The sequence below is a fragment of the Dipteris shenzhenensis genome, chromosome 7 (assembly GCF_047967505.1).
Source record: "Dipteris shenzhenensis isolate YYH24624 ecotype China chromosome 7, Dip_SZ_1.0, whole genome shotgun sequence".
NCBI lineage: Eukaryota > Viridiplantae > Streptophyta > Polypodiopsida > Gleicheniales > Dipteridaceae > Dipteris > Dipteris shenzhenensis.
Window position 1 is genome coordinate 14,290,754 of NC_141602.1, and position 21,749 is coordinate 14,312,502.

The 21,749-nt window shown below is 47.2% G+C and overlaps 1 protein-coding gene across 1 annotated transcript in view; it reads right to left on the reverse strand.

The window, feature by feature from the left end:
• LOC147899982 (5'-3' exoribonuclease 3-like) overlaps positions 1 to 21,749 on the reverse strand; it is a 126,976-nt gene that overhangs the window by 89,746 nt on the left and 15,481 nt on the right. Inside the window, exon 7 of the mRNA XM_087377255.1 lies at positions 7,495 to 7,659. Coding sequence (XP_087233381.1) covers positions 7,495 to 7,659 — 165 coding nt within the window. The remainder of the gene's footprint in view (positions 1 to 7,494; positions 7,660 to 21,749) is intronic.

Genomic DNA, 21,749 nt, shown 5'->3' on the forward strand with positions numbered 1-21,749 from the left:
CTTTAGCCTCACTTCGCACCCGATCACACCAGCTGCAAATAGAAACAGGGGGATGGAAAAAGATGCCAAGGGAGAGTAGAATATGCCAACTATGTGATCAAGGTATGGTTGAAACAGAAGAACACATGGTAATGATATGCCCTCACTATGCACACATTAGGGAAGAGTTCAATCACCTCCTTGAGGGACATAACAAACTGGCTGATTTGCTGCATAAAGGGTCACCTTCAGCTTTAGGAACATTTGTGTATAAGCTCTTCAAGCATAGGAATCCACCTGAATCCTAGAAGGTGGTTTCTCTTTCCACCCTCCCATCTTCGGGAGGAGCTTTCATGTACTTGTGATATTGTATTGCTCAGGTCCCATAGGCCGGTTTTGGTCTTCAGAGGACGATAATATATTCTTCTTCTTCTTCTTCTTCTCTCTCTCTCTCACACAGAGTGGTCGAGCGGAAGGTACAACTAGAGAGGGTCGCATCTGTGCCCTATGCAATTCTCGGGAGATCGAGCCAAAGGAGCATTTCGCTTTCAGGTGCCCAATGTAATACGTGATCAGAGGTCGATACCATTGCCTCTTCAAAGATGGCTTCAGCTCCCTACCCAGTCTCCTATCCTACCCAAACTAGAGGCGGTTGGAAACCTTCATTCATGAGGCCGTACGACACAGGGAGCAATTGCTCAGGGCTCATAGGGGAGATCATGACACGCATCCAGACTCCACTCAGAGAATGATCGCCGAGTTTTTTAGCTAGGCAGTACTGACCAGCAAGACTCACAGAGGCGGCAGCCACACGGACCTGAGCCAAAGTCAGAGACACGCCAGACTTGCCAGTGCACTGAGGCACAGATCACACTAGGGAACGTTACTTCCATGCTTGCTAGACCAAATGCACGACCCATAGGAGTGAAATTGGCACTTGTTCGCCGCACGGCTACTATAGCCAGGAGACTTCAGCGGGCTGCACACGTCAACAGCCGCCGACGCCCTATCACAAGGTTTTTGCCACCACCACAACCTCACACCAACGCCCCTCCTAGGGTTGACACTCGTTGGCTTCATAGAGTTTTTCCTTTTATGTACCGACACCGTTGATGTGAAAAAAAAAAGAAACACAGGACTGTCCTCAAACAAACACAAAATGACTCAGTACTTTACTGCTGACCCCATACAATCATATCCACTTCTTCAGAATCCAACTCTAGAGACAAAATCGTATCTTCGGGACTTCCCCGGGATCAGTACTGTAATGTGGTAGCTCTCAAGGTAGAGCTTATGCACCGACTTTCAGAGCGGGTATCCAGAGCACACAAGTAACAAGTCAACCTCCCACACAATCTGACTGAACACACCCAGACTCTTTAAAAGAGGGGAAAGCCTACACAGCCCGAAACAGACTGAACTCAGAACTGAACTTCCCCCAAAAAAAGCCTCAAAAAACAGTCAGCCTCAGAATACCACGGATCCACAGCCCACTGCTCATTGGCCAGCTAGACCCCCAAGCTCACAAGCTGTTCACAAGAGGAACTGGCGGGTACCATCATCTATAAATCTGTAAGTACATTCACCGCACAAGCAGCCGTACAATTGTACGTACGACAGCAGGCCCGTACAACCACACAGTAATCCGTACAGTCTGCATTTAATGACGATCGTCCTCCGTACAGCTCGTAGAAGACATCTTTAATAACTCGTACGTGCCCGTACCAATCAACAATTACACCGTACAATCTCGTACTGCAGACCATACAAAGCCCACGCTTCAGATTCCGTACCAGCCCATACTGCTCATAGGCGCTCACCCTTCGCTTATGCACACGCTCACAGTCTCTTTCATCTACGGAATCCCTCTCCTACAGTGTAGCCCTTCAATCAACACCGCTGCGATCCTTGCGCTGCTCTCTCCTCTTCACCCTAGGAGCCTCCCACCATCGCACCAGCTCTTCGTACAGCTCGTCCGCTCTTCACCGACTCCTCTTTTTTTGCTATCTCCTGCCTCTTCTCCTTTATCTGCAAGCCCAAGACTCCACGTACCATGCTCGCTCATCAACCAGAAGCTTCCCTCTTCTATTACGTAGCCAGATGTATGAGCACGATGCCTTCTCAATCAGTCCAGCCACCTCAGCCTAATCTGCCACCTCACTAGTGACATTTTACCACTCTCAAGACATTTCCCCCAAATCACATTAAATGCACATTTTGGACCTTTAGTCACACAATTCCCACACATTAGCATGCACATTAAAGCTTGCATGCTCCCCCATATACACACATGAAAAGCCCCTTGACATGGGCACCAGAACACATCAAATTCCCATAACATATAAGACCACAGTGACTCAGGAAAATATAAAAAAACCCCTTATGACTTGACTTAACATGACCCCAAAAACACTTCATTTGACCACACACCGGACACCCTTGCTCTCGAGGTCTGGTACAACCACATTGCATTTCATCATTTCCCTAATAAGTCCCTGCAAAAAAACTTTTAGTCTTTCAAGTTCAAAATAAAAAGGTCTTTTACATGTGCAGCCAGTTACATTGGCTTATTCACACACAACCCACTAATTAACACTATCATGTGTTCAGTGTCTACCCTCATGCACAATCTATGTGGAGAAAAATATATACAGATTTTATCCTATCGCCGTTATGGGCAAGATTATAGATTATGGATTTTGTATTTGTTCTCGGTGTTAATCCCCATTCAGTGGCTCCAACCCATCACTTCATTGTATCAGCTTCTTTTAGTCTCATAGACCCTTTTTGGTATTCCGAAGACTTTTAATAGACTTTCTTTCTTTCAATCTCTCTCTCCCTCCCCCACACAAGAGGTCTTCCCAGGATCTCTCTCTCTCTCTCCTCCCAAGCGAGGGACACAAAGACCACACCCGACCAGAGCACATATGATCGAGGTCTGGCCTATCTCCGCCCTCCTCAAAGGGGACGACCAGAGACAAGGTGTCACTCTTGAAATAGGCCATTGGATCTAAAGATTGACAAGACCACGTCCTCCGTCATAGCGCAAGAGCTCGACAAACGTAGATTTGAGATATCCTCGCAGCTCATCGGAGAGCCACCACAGTCCCGAGCTTCAGATTCTGAGCCTCAACTTTCAGTTTGTATTTGAGATTTGAGTTTTGTTTGAGCTCTTTAGCTTTAGCTTAGCATAGTACTCATCAAGGGCCCTAGCGTGCCCTTTGCTTCAGTCCTTCGAGGCTTGTATGAGCTATTCTTGCTTGGTGTACTTTGTCCCATTGGCTCGCGAGGCCTCCGGAGGACGTTAATCTCTCTCTCTCTCTCTCTCTCTGTGTGTCTCAGGCACAACGGATCTCACGTCGAGTGACACGGCGTAAGAAGCGGGCCCTTCTCATACACAAGATGGACAAGATGATCGGATCCTTTCGTGGAGGTTGTGAGAATAGGGAGAGAGGGAGAGAGAGAGTGAGCTGAGAGCTGAAAGCTTAGTTGCAATAGAAGAGTGTAAGAGTACAACTGAAAAAGTGAGAGATAAGGTTTTGTCCTAGTGACAAAACCTTAGTAGTCACTAACCATAGTTAGTGGACTAACTGCGGTTAGGGGGAAAAACCTCTTAAAGAAAGAAAAGTGCCCCTAACTAGCTTATTAAATTACATTGGTCACTGCTGAATTATATCTATAATTCTAACACCCCCCTGCAGTGCCAATGTCACAAGGCTGATTAATCACCAAACGGATATAGGTTCAGGGATACTGATCTCTCCTGCATGCAACTTCTCTCTGGCGTAGTGATAGTGAACCTCAATGTGCTTCGAGCGAGCATGAAACACTGGATTCTTTGCCACTGCAATGGCACTCTGACTATCAGTGAGAATTGGAGAAGGACCCTCCAATGACAGATGAAAGCTGCCCTGTACTCAACTTCACATGATGAGGTAGCCACTGTAGATTGTTTCTTGCTCAGCTAGGAAATGCAAGCTTTAGCCAAAAAGAAACAATTGCCACTAGTGGACTGCCTAGTGTCATAATCACCAGCCCAATCTGAATCATTGTAGGCATGCATCTGCACGTCAGCCCCCCTGGGAAATAACAAGCCAAAAGACTTCATGCCCTGCAAATAACGGAAGATGCGCTTAACTGCCTGCCAATGCATAGTTTTTGGGCTGTGCATGTACCTGCTCACCTGAGATACTGCAAACTGAATATCAGGTCTAGTGTTGCAGAGATATATGAGGCATCCAACAGCCTGACTGTAAAATGTGGCATCAACTAATTCTCCTGCACCATGCATTGTGAGTTTCAGCCCCGGCTCCATAGGAGTGGCTATGGGCTTACAATCATGCATGTTAAATCTGTCCAAGAGTTTCTGCACATACTTGGACTGAGACATAACAGTGCCACGTCTCTCTTGAGAGAACTGGATCCCCAAATAAAAGTGAAGCAACCCCAAATCTGACATGTCAAAGTTGGTCTGCAAATCAGCTTTGAAATCTGCAATATTATCTTCATTGGACCCTGTGAGCAGTAAGTCATCGACATAAAGAAGGATGACTAAAATTTCCCCCCCATCCATCTTGATGTAGAGGGTGCTCTCAGTAGGACTATTGTGCAGCCCCTTGCTGGTCAAAAAGGCATGAATCTTGGCATACCATGAACGAGGGGCCTGTTTCAACCCATACAAAGCTTTGTTTAGCTTGCATACCTGAAGTGCATTTGCTGTAATTTCAAAGCCTGGAGGTTGTTTGACATAAACCTCTTCCAACAAGTCTCCGTTTAGGAAGGCTGTTTTAATGTCCAACTGATGAACATTCCACTCAAAATGTGCAGCCATTGCAATAATAGATCAGATGGTGGTCATCTGGGATGTAGGAGCAAAAGTCTCCTCATAATCTATGCCCTTTTTCTGAGCATAGCCTTTAGCAACCAGCCTTGCCTTGTATCTGTCAATGGAGCCATCTGGCTTCCGTTTCACCTTGAAAACCCATCGTGTACCAATGGCATGTTTACCTCGTGGCAGCATAATGGAGAGGGAATTCTTACTCTACTTATCACTTTGCAATGATTGTGGCCTCTAGATGCAATGGTGTCCAAGTGCTTCAAGTAGATCACATCCTTCATAGACCGCCTAGGAGGTGAGGGGTCACTATTGGCTGATCTCATGATACAGATACTGCTATACGCTGATGACATAGTCCTTATATCATCCTCAACGGAAGGGTTACAGAGACATCTGGAGGCTCTAGAGGTGTTTTGTAGAGAGAGAGACTCGACAACCAACCTTGGGATGACCAAGGATATGGTCTTCTACGCCTCGCATGCAGTAGCCCGTTGACTCAACTTCACTTACCATGATGAGCCATTGGAGATAGTGTACTATACATATTTGGGAGCAGTCTTCACGGGACCCCTCTTCATGATGACAAATGCAGCCTAGGCACGACTCATGCGAGGGCGGAGTGCTTTGGCCCGACTAGAGAGACTGCTTCCAGGCACACTTTCAAGACCCACCGACAAAAAGTTGGCTCTTCGACACACTCCTGTGACCGACTGTCATGTATGCAGCACCCTTCCGGGGATGTGATCTATCAAAGACTGAGTGGAAGAAATTTGAGCGGCTACAGGTAATTATGGGGTCCAAGATGATTCGGAGTAAGCCCTCAGTCCCACATGAGATAGCGCAAGCACAGTTCGTCATGACTCCCCTACAGGTTGATGCCATCTTTCAGACACTGACTTTCATCCACAGAGTCTGAGACTTACCTCGATGGAGACTACCAAGGCTGGCCCTGGAGTCATCCAGAGAACTAGCAGAGAGTGGAGCAAACACATGGTATGCACAGATATCCACATGGTTTGCCAGGCATGGTATTCAAATGGACAAGCTCTACCCCTTTCAGTACAGCATGGACGCACCCCCTAAGTTGACCCCATGAGACGAGATTAACCATATCATACGGCTAGATCTCCACCTCCACACATCTCAAACTTGGGGGGAGGACTAGGAGCTCCCCACCAAGTCCCATTTCTACCATGATCACTTCCTAAGGAGGGTTTCATCATCAGATCCCAGTATCTCGAGGATAGAGGAGTCTCGCATGCACTGAGGATCGCCATTGGACAGATGCCTGTTTCATCTCATCAATTGAGGATTGAGACAAGGAGAGCGGCAGGCATACCCTAAGAGCAGCGGATTTGTATGCTATGCACACTAGGAGTGGTTGAGACAGAGGAGCAGGTTTATGTACCTACCTAGCCTACTATGAGATCAAGGGGCGATACCATTGCCTCTTCCAGGAGGGGAGCAGCTTCCATGACCAGGTTTGCATTGGCCTGTACCTACTGGAGAGGCGCAGACACATAGAGACTCTACTACAATAGATTAGAGAGCGGCAGGAGGCGACCAGACCACATGTTACAGAGGTTGACAGAGCACAGCGACACGTCACACACTCCTATGCATTTGAGTCAGCTCGAAGGCACAGCGGGCTAGAGGAGGAGGAGATAGCTGACATGCGGGCAGCCTGGATCGTTGAGAGAGGGACGCAGAGACCACCTGCAGCACGAAGAGCGACTAGAGTTCACTCTATTGAGGTCCGGCCAATCACAGCTTTCCTCAGAGAAGACTGCCCGAGACGGGGGATCACTCAAACATAGCCCAGCGGGTTCAGAGATCGAGGAAACCACGCCCTCCCCGACCACCATTGCGTGAGACAGCCCGACAGACGCAGATCCGAGACATTTTCACCGCCCACAGACGTGCCACCACACTGCCGGGTTTCGGCTTCTAAGTCCTGCCTACTTCAGCTAGTCTCTGACCCGAATTCATATATATTTCCATCTGTTTTTGTTAAAGCTATTGAGCTCTGTAGATTAGTTTAGCACTCAACAAGGGCCCTAGTACGCCCTTCGCTCCAGCCCCTTGAGGCTTGTATGAGATTTTCCTTATTGGTGTACTTTGTACCTTGTCCCATAGGCCCGCGCGGCCTCCCGAGGACGTTAATACATCTCTCTCTCTCTCATTCTCTCTCTCTCTCTCTCTCTCTCTCTCTCCCACCCACCCACACACGCAGAGATTGTGTGCGCGTGCATGAGTACGCATGCACACAATCTTGCGTGCATGTGCATGTGCATGTGTGTGTTTTCTATTTATATATCTACCTCTCTAGACAAATCTGAGAACATGGCCAAGTCATAATATCAAATCAAACAAGAATTGAAATTTCTGACTAATACTTGCCCACAAGGCAACAATCCATCAATGCCACTTTCAGAAGGGTATGGCTACTGTGCGATTCCCACCGAGTCACACCCATCAGTGGTTGTATAGGAAGTGCTCTCACACAGCACTCACATGTGCGCACACAAACACACACAGATCATATAAAGCCCTTTGTGCTGAGCTTCTGTTAATGGCAGAATCAGTCACAGTGAAGGCACAACTTACAAGAAACCTTGTGAAATAAAATTATTAAAAAACTCAACAGGTTGAACCAAGATCATTTGAATAGTAAATACCTCTCGAATCTCCAAAGTGGGCATATGAGGAAGAAAGTCGTTGCCCACAAAGAAGCACATAAAAACGAAGTCATCGACCAGTCGCTCAAAATCAATTTGAAATGGTGCATCAACTATCCGCATATCATACTCCAAGTATTCACGCAGAATCCAAATATGAAGAAACTGTATCAACAAACAGAATTTCAGCATCAAAGTACTCGCAATTCTTTCAGAACTGAAAGAAGCATTATGCACCTTCTATACTTCGTATTTGAGTAAAAACATTAAGAGGAAAGTAAATGAAATGCATTTCTTCTGTCTTCCTCCAAGTACCAGGCTTAGAACCATTCCAGCGATGAACCTCAAAAGCTCGACACCATAGAAACAGCAGTTCTAGTCTCTGAAGTCCCAATTTATAAATATGAGACTCAGCTGCTCACAGGATCCTTTTAACTGGCTCAAAAAATGCCATTATGGTCTTAAAACAGGTCTTATAGATGACAGCGTTATCATACCGAAACAAGGATACAAAAGGAAAGCGAAATTCGTACTTGCAAAAAAGTGCCCCTTTAGGGCAATTACGATCGTGTAGAAATGTAATCGTCATGAATTTACAATACCCTCTAAGCTTAATATATACTAGCATCCACTCAATCCGCTAAATATACAAAACTCTTGCTGTGATAAACTTTGAGCACATAAGATACATGCTTTTTACTCAAGTTACGCCTTCAATGTCCATGCTAAAAAGACAGGCACATGATCCTTCAAGGTCCTGTGACACATGTCACGGAGGCAGTCAATCCAACCTTCTATGATGCTAGGAGACTAGTTCTTTAGTGCCATCTCTTTGAGCTACAACAGTCTCATCTCTTCTCTACAAAATTCTTTGTGAGAGAATGCCATAAGTATCAAGCTTTGTGGATTTCCTGTGCATGATAAAATATGGTCACTGGTATACCAGAGAGAAATATTGAGAGATCTTATCAGATTAGGATGGGACAAGTGTTTTGGAGACTCAGACAAACCGTGCAGAAAAGGTTTCTCAAATTGGGGGACTGGTATTCTCTTCCTCCTCACAAAGTTTGGCAAGAACCAGATCCTCTTCCATAGCTTTGTTGGCCCTTTTTCTTACATTATATACTTGAGTTGCTTTTCTTGTTCTTTGTAGTCCGACCAGCCGGTCCCCAAGTTGCAATCCCAAAAGCACATGATCCAAGTATGAATAGGTACCCACAACGATAAAATACCCTCATTTTCAAGGTATCGCCAGTCTTACAAGCTATGTACAACCATTTGTAGCCAATGGAATGACATAAATTGCAGGATAATCAATCTGGGATCATTTGCATTACATGACATGGGATCAGTTGACCTCTGCAACCCTATAAAAGACCTACAAGCACCTACCTAAACTTCAAGCAATGTGTGTGCCATCGCTAACCTTACTCACGTCCTGCACCTCCCTCAGGGAAGGCCCTACAAAGACAAATTGGCTTGGGTCTGGGCATGTCCTAGTTCTCAGAGGCACATGCCCTTAACAATCCTCACTCTAAACCCACTCAATGTTTTATAGCAAGAATGTGACTTAACCACATCTGCTAAGTTTAGCCACAGGTCTTACCCATTGTCCATTGTTTCTCTCACCACATGAAAGATTATTGAAGTTATCTTCCACTTCCACCTGGGCCCTAGCATTCGTTCTGCAGCTAGAGCACTTGGCTTTTGCATCTCTCACAACTCAGCCCCTGCCTCTCTCAGCCCTTAATCACCTCAGCCCTCTCTGAACCCCTTGCTCTCTCTCAGCCCACACTGAAGTCCCTCTCAGCCCTTGCCCTTTCTCAGCTCTTCTCATACCTAAATCCTTCTCAGCTCTCTCTCATCTCCTTTCCCCCTCTGTCAGCTCTCTCTCCGCCCTGGGCCCCCCTTCATTCTCAGCCCTCTCTCATCACTCTCTCAGCCCCTCTCACCGCCTTTGCCGCTTAACCCTCTTGTTTCCTCATGACTCAGAACAGCCCCTTTTGGGCTGTCTAGCCTACCCCACCATCTGCAGCCCCCTCACAGCTTACCTCTCTTTCCTTGCCGCCAGCAGCCTCCGTCTCTCTTCGCCTCTCCTACCCTGTTGCCAGTACCACACCCTTACTGTTCAGCTCTCCTACCTCATCGTCAGCACCCCTCCACTCGACAGCTGTTTCTTCTTTCGCTTCTAGAACAACCCAGGTTGAAGCTGTCCTGTCACTCGGCCTTCTGCTCGGACAGCCCATGTTGGGCTACCCTTTGGGGAGGCAAATTAGTAGAGTGACATTGGCACTTGCAAGACGACGAGCTACCTCCCAGAGACCAGAGAGGAGGAGAGGCACTCACACAGAATGACCAGGTTCAGTACCAGCAGCATCCTCTTACTCACTCTCTCTCTCGATGACACCAGTCCTCACCAGAGCCATTGTCGGCGAGACCATCTCCTCTATCCTCAACTAGCCCATGGATTCGGTCCCCATGACAGCATATAGAGGTCCGTGACTCTATGGACCCTCCGCTTTTTGGCTCTTGCTATTATTGTCTCTAACATCAGCCTTGGGTGTGGATGGCCACTTTAGTGGCCCATACCCCTTAGCTTTTATTGTATTTGGCATTATTACATGCTATGAACTTGTTTCATAAGGTGCCTACCCTTCGCCAAAAGGGGTTTTATTATCCTCAAACTGATTTGGGCATCCATGGCTACCTAATCTTTACTATAGTATTTAGAGCATAGAGGTCCCTCATGGCCTATCTATATTGGCACCAGGAAGTAACACAACATCTTACCCATAGTGTTTTTCTTCACCTATTGAGGACCTATAGATTGAAATTTTTCCTTTATTTTAAAGGGCAGGATTTTGAAGAACATTAAATTTGAAAAAGCTTCTTCGACATTCACGAGAATGTGTATGTACTTCAATATACCTTTGAAAGACTAGAATAAGTCCAATCATACAATCTATGTACTTCAACCTTAAAATCATCTTCAAGGCCACGTATGAATCCCCTAATCTTACGAGATCCAATGAGGTCTTCTAACTGCATCTAAATCAAGCTGATATGGCAATGCACCACTTAAGATAGAAAGAATTATCGCAATACAAGCAAGCCGCAACATGGACGAAAACTTCACAAGGTGAAATTTGCATGTCCACCAATACGGCAAAAGCATATATCTAGATGAATTCATGAGCATTTTCAAACTCATCCTCTAAAACCACAACATAGTGTAGTTTCAATCTCATGATAGTCACTCATGAGGTTGAAAACCATAAACTCCATCACGGAAGCAAAAGGATGCACAAGAGTGGAGCAAGAAGTGGAAGCCATCACATCAACTAGAAGAATGAAAATGAAAGTACAAAGTACTATAAAAGAGAACCCTAGGACCTAGTGTCCTAGTGGTACTACTAGTACTAGGTGTCATAAGACACTAAAAGTACTAGGTGACCGAAGTGCCAATAACTAAAGCTACATGGCACATACCAGGGCCCAAAGGGCATCAATACGACCGGGAGAAGATGGCCTACAAACCCCCCTCCATGGTATGGGCTGAAGTATTCTTGGAAACGTCTCAAAATACCTGGTATTTTCTGGCCATGGTGGCACATGTTCATCCAAAAGGATATAGCCACCTATGAATGTACAAGGTATGCCAGATCATGTAACAAAGGGAACCAAGTGTAAAGCTTCTCGAAAGACTTCGAACTTAGGACGAGGAAGTGCCTTTGTAAACATATCTGCTATGATGTCCTCTGTGGGAAGGTAGGACAACTCTATGTCTCCTGCTGACAACCGCTCTCGAACATAATGATAGTGAACTTCAATGTGCTTGGTACGCGCATGAAACACTGGATTACGCGCAATGGCCAAAGCACTCTAGCTGTCAGTATAGACCATAGTGAAGGATGTCTGGCGAATACCAGACACACTCTACTGTAGCGGTGAAGGCTGCCCTGTACTTAGCCTCTGAGCTGGATGTGGCAAACGTTGGTTGCTTCTTGCTGATCCAAGAGATACATGAACTCCCAAGCAAAAAACAATTGCCAGTATGTGACACTCTGGTGTTGGAACAACCTGCCCAGTCACTGTCCGTGTAAGCATGCATGGTAAGTGAACCCTAATCACCATAGAAGAGGGCTAAATCCTGAGTGCCTCTGAGATATCTGAAGACTCTCTTCACTGCCTGCCAATGCTGTGAACTGGGCATGTGCATGAACCTGCTGAGCTGGGATACTGCATACTGTAAGTCAGGTCTGGTGTGGCATAAGTAAATGAGACATCCAATAGCCTGCTGGTAAAGAGTGATATCACATGGCGGGCTCCCATCATAAGCTGAAAATTTGAAGCCACGGTCCACTGGAGTAGAGATTGGCTTGCAATCCTCAAACTGAAAACAATCAAAGAGCTATCCAATATACTTGGACTGTGACATCATGATACCCCCCTCAACATGAGCAAATTGAATGTCCAAATAATAGTGCAGCTGTCCCATGTCTGACATTTCAAAAGCTTGCTGCAAATCAACCTTGAAAGCTGCAATATGATGAGTATCAGGGCCCGTGATCAGCATGTCATCCACATATAAAATCAGCACTAAAAAATCCACTCCCACGGACATAAAGAGTGGCCTCTGTGGGGCTATTCTGAAAACCAAGGGACAGTAAGTGTGCATGAATTTTAGCATACCATGCTCGGGGTGCCTGCTTCAAACCATAAAGGGCTTTTCTCAGCCGGCATACTTGTTTTCAGAGCCAACAACCTCAAAGCCAGGAGGTTGTGTCACATAAACTTCTTCCTGTCGATCCCCATGAAGAAAGGCAGTCTAAAGGTCTCCTCAAAGTCAATGCCTTGTTGTTGGGCATACCCTTTTGCAACAAGACGGGCTTTGTGTCGATCTATGCCGCCATCAGATTTCCTTTTTAATTTGTAGACCCACCGGGTACCAATGGCATGCTTGCCGGGAGGGAGATCTACTAATTCCCATGTGTCATTTTTGGCAATAGATTGTAGCTCAGCTCTCATTGCATCCATCCACTCTTTGCTGTCAAAAGCATCTTTATGGCACAAAGGCTCTTCATTGCAAGCTGTAGCAAGGAGTGCAAACTCAAGAAAGTGACCATGCATCTGTCTATTCCCTGATCTTGTCCGGGCAGCAAGAGGTTGATCTTGTTTGCTGTCCCTCAATGTGTCAAGAAGCCATCTGGGAACTTGCCTCTGCTGTCTATTGACAGCTCTTTCTTCAATCACTGCATCATGAATAGTGGGATCATTTTGTGCTGGAAGAGAAACCTGCAAATCAGCATGACGTGATGGCTGAACATTGCTTGTTGGAGGGCCTGCAGGAGGCTCATGTTGCTGGTCAAAGTCTCCCTCTGAGGGAAGCAGAGGTAACCAAGAGTCAAAGGCATCAAACATGTCCACTTCTAGCTTAGGTTTGCAGTCCACAAAAGGAGAAGCCGAATGTTCAGCAAAGATCACATCTCTACTGACAATAATCTTCCTAGTATTTATTTGATACAACCGATACCCTCTGCTCTCCTGGCTGTAACCAATAAATATGCATTTGATTTCCTTGTCATCAAGCTTATGTCTCAGCTGAGATGGTACATGAACATATGCAAGAGACCCAAAAACTCTCATGTGTGAAAGTGAAGGCTTCCTGCCTTTCCATGCTTCATAAGGTGTAACAGTCCTGAATGCCCTTGTAGGTGATCTATTAAGCACATAGTTGGCACACATCACTGCATCAAGCCAAAATTTATTGGGCAAGGACTTGGCCTTAAGCATGCATCTCGCCATCTCCATAGTGGACCTGTTCTTCCTTTCAAGAACAAGATTATGCTAAGGAGTGTAAGGAGTAGTGCATGAGTAAATAATGCCCCATGAAGACAAAAATGCATCAAACTCCTTTGACATATACTCTCCCCCCCTATCTGTGTTGAGGGTGACAAGCTTGCATCGTAATTCATTCTCAACCATATTCAGCCAACTCTGAAAGCATGAGAACACTTCAGATTTGGCTTTTAAAGCATATACCCAGCAATATCTTGTGAAGTTATCAATTAGAGTCATGAAATATTTGTACCCCCCAATGGCATTCGTCCTCATTGGGCCACAGACATCACTGTGCACTAGCTGCCATTTCCTTTGTGAGAGTTTTGGACAATTCTTTTGAAAAGGAAACCGATGCATCTTACCCAAAAGACAACCCTCACACACATGTTTGGAAACTATGTGAGTTTGAGGTACATCATTTGCCATTCCCTGTGAATGTAACTTGGCAAGAGCTCTATAATTGAGATGACCCATTTTCTTGTGCCAAAGATGAGTTTCAACAAGCTGTGAATCTGAAATAGCAAATACTTCAATAGAAAGTGCAGCTGAGTGATGATCAAGGTGATAAAGTCCCTTTTGCAAGGTGCTAGTGAAAACTATGGCATTGTCATCACGAAGATCATATACTAAGCATCTGTATCCATCAAATATCACTCTGAAACCTGAAGTGGCAATTGCAGAAATTGAAATCAAGTTGACTTCAATTCCAGGCACAAAAAGAACATTTGTCAAAGTGACAGGATGGCTTGAAATGGATGTGAGCTGCACATCTCCAATTCCTTTTACAGCATAGGAAGCATTATTAGCACATGTGACAATCCCCCCCTCGAGGTGCATTAGCTAAGGAATGAAACAACTGTCTGCAAGAAGTGACGTGCTTGGAAGCACCACTATCAAAATACCAAGACTGAGCATCATTAGCAGTAAAGAATGCATCAACTTTGAAGGGATCAAAAGAGCAATCGACAGCCCATGCCCAATCATCCTGGAGAGCATGTGCATGTGAGGCATCTGCTGGCTCATGGGATTCAATTGCATGTGAGGCATTAACTATCAATTTTGCTTTCTTTTTCTCCGAAGCAATGCGCTTCTGCATTCTGAAATTTCATGCCCTGGCTTGCGACAATAGTTGCATCTTTTCTTCTTTGACTTATCTGCTGTATTTTGAGATGCATTGGAGAAATTGCCACTACTAGGCGCATATTTAGGCTTGCCCATAGGCTTGGAAGCCTTGCCTTTTCCTGTCTGCTGTGAAGCAAATGCATGATCAGGAATAGTAGCTTGCCTATTAGCACGACTTTGCTCTTCCTGCAAAAGCAAAGTGACTAACTGATCAAAGGAGTAGTGGTCAGGATTATTCATGGCCACTGGTCGAAGGGTTGTAGCAAACCCTTGATATGTATCTGCAAGCCCATTCAATGTGGTACTGACAAGCTGAGAATTTGGCACCACCTCATCAATATTGGCAAGTTGTTCCATGAGGTCCTTGACCTTTGTCAAGTATGCATCCATAGAGTCACCTTCATTCATGCTGACTTCCTGCAATTGCCTTCTTAAATATGCAACACGTGCCTCATTGCGAATCTGATAAAGAGAAGCCAATTTGTCCCAAGCATCCTTTGCTGGCCTGCATGACCGGATGTGTGGAATAATGATTCTCTTGCATGATAAAACAATACAGGAATGTGCATTTGCATCTCTTGCATCCCATCTTGTTTGTTCCTGAGTTGGAGGAGCAACAACAGGGTGCTAGAGGATAAAGAATCAGGAGGAGTACCCTCTGCAGAGGGACCAGCAATAGGGGCAGCCATTGTAGCATTGGCTGGCCTCAGATCAACCCAGAAACAATGTTCCAAAACTGCCTTGCAACAAGAATATGATTGTTGCCAGCCATTGCAAATGGGACAAGTCAAAAAGCACTGACAAAGTGACCCAAAAGATAGCCTCAAGGCTTGCAACTACAAAAAATAGGACTTGCTGTCCAAATCTTGGAAAAGCCCCAAAATAAGCTGTAATTCGCAAATGTGATCAAAAGGCCTGCAATTTCTTGCCAAATTCTGTCATCTTGCTTCAACATGTATCCACTTGCTTGGTACTATTTCTTTTTGTTTTTCAATAGTATGCTTATTAAGAAATGAAATGTTTTCCTTCTGTTCAGTTACGGACAATGGGGACTAGGTCTAGCATTTGAGGGTGGACCTCCTTGCTTGGGGTTATGGGCATTAGTGACCCACAAGAGTGATGGCCTCTCTTTGAGAGGGACATCTAGAAACCACACCCCACCTGAGTACCCAAACATGGGACCAATCAAATGCACAGATTGCATACCGACCTAGGAACCATTCAAGAGAATGTTCCCTGAGCTTTGGGTGTGGGCCTGGCAGCATGCCAAGAGTAATGGAGATACAAGATAAGACGACAAACAAATGAGCTCAGTATGGCTCAGTTATGACCTTAGAGTATGTCAATAGATAGTCTAAGCTGTTAGGAACCCGTGGGTGCGATCAGAATTTAATTCTGACAACTTTGAAATTTTAGGGTTTTGGGAGTGACGTGGCAGCTGACACGTGGCAGACTGCCACATGGAATCTGAGCTGGCAGGTCAGTCCACCTGTCCCACACATGTGGCAGCATGCATGGCAAGTGGCAGGGCATGCAAGCCAAGTGTTTGGCCCCAAATCTGGTAGATTTAGGGCAAGTGGTGGGCTGTCCTCTTTGGGACAGCAGCCCACCAAAAATCTGGGACAAGTGTCCACCTTCCACTCTAGGTCTAGGGGGGGGGCTGAGCCTATAAAAGGCGGCCTCTCCCCTTCATTCCTCACATGAAAATTTCGTCACTTTTCTTCTCCCTCCTTTTGGATGATGCAGCAGAACCTCTCCAGCTCCTTGGGTGCAGCCAGCTTCTCCCCAGGCCATTCTCTCACCTCAGCAGCACTTTCTCTCTCTACAACAGCACATTCTCTCTCTACAGTTCCAGCCCCTCCTCTCCAGAAATATGCCCCCTCTCAGCTCTTCTGGAACAGCAGCAGCATCCTCTCTCCTTCACCTAGCCTGGAGCAGCCACAGCCCCTTTCTCTCTCCTGCTGCAGTCTTTCTCTCTCTTCTGCAGAATTTCTCTCTCTACTGTTCCAGCCCATTTCCCTTGCAGAAATCTGCCTTTCTGTGCACCTCTGGAACAGCAGCAGCTCCTCTCTTACATCTCCTCCCTTGGGATCAGCATAGGCACTCTCTCTCTACAGCTATCACTCCATAAAATCTTTCTCTCTCTAGCCTACAGGCTGTTTTTCTAAGCTGTTCTCATTCCAGCCCCATTTCCACACTCTCCTCACCCAAGGTAGCTTCAGAGGCATCAAGGACTTCATCTACAAAAGGGCCAAGTCACGAAGGGAGCCTGTACTGTCAAGTTTATCTCATTTACAGCACTATTTCATGTTGTTTCTACTATCTTTCTAGAAACTAGTGTTTGTCTCTAATGTTGGATGTAAGTGGTGATTGTTGCAGGCTTCTTCCTTGTGGATTGGGCAAGCCAAGAGCTGAAACCTGAGCTTGGAGTCCTCCTTTTTGTTGTCTACCTTGTACATATGCTCTTGAGTCTTGTATCTAGGTCCTAGGTTTTCACTGAGTTCATCAGTTTGGAAGGTGCATTGCACCTTGGTCTTGTATCTCCATTTTCAAGAATAAAGTGAGCCTGGATAAGGGGGGGGGGCCGTCTTGGCCCCTCAATCATATTGCATTCTCCAATGATGTCACTTTGTGTTTAAGCTGTATAAGTCTTAACTCCAGCTTAATTGCAAACTCTTAAGTTCAAGTATATGTGTTTGGCAACTCACAATCAACTCATTCAAATGCCTCTGCAAAATCCGTTGTTTGAATTGATAGAAAGCACCGAGTAGTTTACAAATTCACTGCAAATCTGAAAGTATAGTGCAATCTGCCTACAAATGAAAGTACAAAGTACTATAAAAGAGAACCCTAGGACCTAGTGTCCTAGTGGTACTACTAGTACTAGGTGTCATAAGACACTAAAAGTACTAGGTGACCTAAGTGCCAATAACTAAAGCTACATGGCACATACCAGGGCCCAGAGGGCATCAATACGACCGGGAGAAGATGGCCTACACCACCTAGGCTAGCTTCCGGAGAGCAAGGTGTAAGGGATCTAGACAGAGAGTCTACATAAGCTCAAGGTGGAGCACGCGAGCTCAGAGTGTTAGAAAATACCCAACAGAGGGTACACACAGCGGAAGACTTATAGTAATGCCCAGGAGGTCACACAGTGTGCGGTGTGAGGTGTGGAATCACAAACTTCTTTACTTAATGTGCATAAAATAGGTGTGCAGACTCATCAATAGACAATGAACCAACCAGATATAGAAGACACCAAAACTTATATATTTTCCGTCCAAAACTATGGACACAATACAAAAGAGAGAGATCCTGAGTCCCACCAATGGTGTGGTCCTCTGATCTAACCACAAGGTCCTTCTCCTATCTGCTGGCTATCTCTAGACTCGAGCCCGCGTGCTCCACCTCGAGCGTCTGTAGACTTTCCGTCCAGAACGATCCTCTCCACCTTGCTGTCTGGAAACCAGCCTAGGTGGGCTGCCACTCAAGCTCAGTCTGCAGCTCCTTCAGGGTCACCTTCACCTTCTGTGTATAGGCCCAAGGCTTGCCTTCTTGCTACTCCTGTCTGCTGTCAGAGGGCTGCTCCAGAGAATGTGATCACAACACCTTGCTGCCCTAGAAGACAGCCAAGGTCCAGCCTCTAGGAACTCAGTCTGCAGCTCACCTTCAACTCTCCTTCACCCCCAGTGTCAGGCCCAAGGGAGTGGCTCCTGGCTGCTCCTGTCTGCTCCTGCTTTTGCTGAACTGTTGGATGAATAATGGGGCATGAAGCCCCTCCTTTTATAGGCCTAGGGGCCTGTCAAAAACCCGACCAGTCTGTCCCAATCTGGGCCGACTGGACAGACCAGGTTGGCTGGCCCAACCGACCTGGTTGGCTCAGCCCAACCAGCCCTTTAAGGGCTCACAAAACTAGGGTCCTGGCCCGCACTTCTAGAGCTTTTGGCCCGTCCTTCCTTTGGCAAGGTCTGCAACAAAAGTACATCTCTAGATCACCTGGACTGCCAACTTTAAACGCACCTAACTGAACTTGAGTCACCCTCCTTCTCGCAAGGGAACAATTCACCAGTCATAAAATCGATTCCCTAGAGCTTCTAAATCAAGGTCGTCCTTCAACAAGGTCCCTGCCTTCAGGCTCCCACACTGTGAGCCTCCTTGGGCTCTGATACCATAATAGAAACTACCCAACAGAGGGTACGCACAGCGGAAGACTGATAGTAATGCCCAGGAGCTCACACAGTGTGCGGTGTGGGGTGTGGAATCACAAACTTCTTTACTTAATGTGCATAAAATAGGTGTGCAAACTCATCAATAGACAATGAACCAGCCAGATATAGAAGACACCAAAACTTATATATTTCCGTCCAAAACTATGGACACAATACAAAAGAGAGAGATCCAGAGTCCCACCAATGGTATGGTCCTCTGATCTAACCACAAGGTCCTTCTCCTATCTGCTGGCTATCTCTAGACTCGAGCCCGCGTGCTCCACCTCGAGCGTTTGTAGACTTTCCATCCAAAACGATCCTCTCCACCTTGCTGTCTGGAAACCAGCCTAGGTGGGCTGCCACTCAAGCTCAGTCTGCAGCTCCTTCAGGGTCACCTTCACCTTCTGTGTATAGGCCCAAGGCTTGCCTTCTTGCTGCTCCTGTCTGCTCTCAGAGGGCTGCTCCAGAGAATGTGATCACAACACCTTGCTGCCCTAGAAGACAGCCAAGGTCCAGCCTCTAGGAACTCAGTCTGCAGCTCACCTTCAACTCTCCTTCACCCCCAGTGTCAGGCCCAAGGGAGTGGCTCCTGGCTGCTCCTGTCTGCTCCTGCTTTTGCTGAACTGCTGGATGAATAATGGGGCATGAAGACCCTCCTTTTATAGGCCTAGGGGCCTGTCAAAAACCCGACCAGTCTGTCCCAATCTGGGCCGACTGGACAGACCAGCTTGGCTGGCCCAACCGACTTGGTTGGCTCAGCCCAACCAGCCCTTTAAGGGCTCACAAAACTAGGGCCCTTTGGCCCACACTTCTAGGGCTTTTGGCCGTCCAATCAAGGCAGGGGACCAGCCTATATAAGGCATGCCACTGCCCACTGGCAGCCCCATTTGCTGCTCTAACAGACCCCAGCCATGTCAGCAACTGTTCACCCTGCTGCTGCTGGTTCTGCCCTCTGCCAGGCTCTTCTCCAGCCACGTGTGCAGTGCTGTACTGAACCGTACTGCTGCTGATGTCATCGCACCCTGCCAGGTCAGATCTAGGGCTTGCTGTCCCCACCTTCTGCTCCTTCCACAGGTTCCGTCCTTTGCAGCCTTCTTCTCTTGTGAGGTGCTGCCCATGTGGCAGCCCCCTCTCTCTCTCTTTACTGGGCATCTTCTGCCCTAGGTCTCCCTCCCCCACGCTCTCCTCATTTGAGGTCTTACAGATGGGGAGGTCTATCAGAGGGCTGCTCTAGAGAATGTGATCACAACACTTTGCTGCCCTAGAAGACAGCCAAGGTCCAGCCTCTAGGAACTCAGTCTGCAGCTCACCTTCAACTCTCCTTCACCCCCAGTGTCAGGCCCAAGGGAGTGGCTCCTGGCTGCTCCTGTCTGCTCCTGCTTTTGCTGAACTGTTGGATGAATAATGGGGCATGAAGACCCTCCTTTTATAGGCCTAGGGGCCTGTCAAAAACCCGACCAGTCTGTCCCAATCTGGGCCGACTGGACAGACCAGGTTGGCTGGCCCAACCGACCTGGTTGGCTCAGCCCAACCAGCCCTTTAAGGGCTCACAAAACTAGGGCCCTTTGGCCCACACTTCTAGGGCTTTTGGCCGTCCAATCAAGGCAGGGGCCCAGCCTATATAAGGCATGCCACTGCCCACTGGCAGCCCCATTTGCTGCTCTACCAGGCCCCAGCCATGTCAGCACCTGTTCACCCTGCTGCTGCTGGTTCTGCCCTCTGCCAGGCTCTTCTCCAGCCACGTGTGCAGCGCTGTACTGAACCGTACTGCTGCTGACGTCATCGTACCCTGCCAGGTCAGATCTAGGGCTTGCTGTCCCCGCCTTCTGCTCCTTCCACAGGTTCTGTCCTTTGCAGCCTTCTTCTCTTGTGAGGTGCTGCCCATGTGGCAGCCCCCTCTCTCTCTCTTTTCTAAGCATCTTCTGCCCTAGGTCTCCCTCCCCCACGCTCTCCTCATTTGGGGGCTTACAGATGGGGAGGTGACCTTTCCAACACCCCCTCTCACCGACACATCTCGGCGCAATGCCAACACATCGATGAAGATGCTCTAGTAACTCCCTGGTCGTAGTCCTCTGGAACCTTTCGGTGTCGAGATCTTTTCCTGGCTTTTCATCCAGTGGCTCCTGCTCCACCAAGTCCGGTTCCGCTTCCGCACACCATCCTGGTACACAGGTCCATTTTTGGTAGCACCTCCTGGCACCACCCCCTTCCGTCACATTCCTGCCTACGAATTCAAGCAACCCAGCCTCCACGATCTTCCAGTTGTCCCCCTCATAATGAGTGAACAACCTGGAGTCTTCCAAGCACCATGCTCTGAGGGTCTGTTTCAACCTGTCCTTCCTTTGGCAAGGTCTGCAACAAAAGTACATCTCCAGATCACCTGGACTGCCAACTTTAAACGCACCTGACTGAACTTGAGTCACCCTCCTTCTCACAAGGGCACAATCCTCCAGTCGTGGAAGTCGATTCCCTAGAGCTTCTGAATCAAGGTCGTCCTTCAGCAAGGTCCCTGCCTTCAGGCTCCCACACCTGTGAGCCTCCCACTTGGGCTCTGATACCATGTTAGAAAATACCCAACAGAGGGTACGCACAGCGGAAGACTGATAGTAATGCCCAGGAGCTCACACAGTGTGCGGTGTGGGGTGTGGAATCACAAACTTCTTTACTTAATGTGCATAAAATAGGTGTGCAGACTCATCAATAGACAATGAACCAGCCACATATAGAAGACACCAAAACTTATATATTTCCGTCCAAAACTATGGACACAATACAAAAGAGAGAGATCCAGAGTCCCACCAATGGTGTGGTCCTCTGATCTAACCACAAGGTCCTTCTCCTATCTGCTGGCTATCTCTAGACTCGAGCCCGCGTGCTCCACCTCGAGCGTCTGTAGACTTTCCGTCCAGAACGATCCTCTCCACCTTGCTGTCTGGAAACCAGCCTAGGTGGGCTGCCACTCAAGCTCAGTCTGCAGCTCCTTCAGGGTCACCTTCACCTTCTATGTATAGGCCCAAGGCTTGCCTTCTTGCTGCTCCTGTCTGCTCTCAGAGGGCTGCTCCAGAGAATGTGATCACAACACCT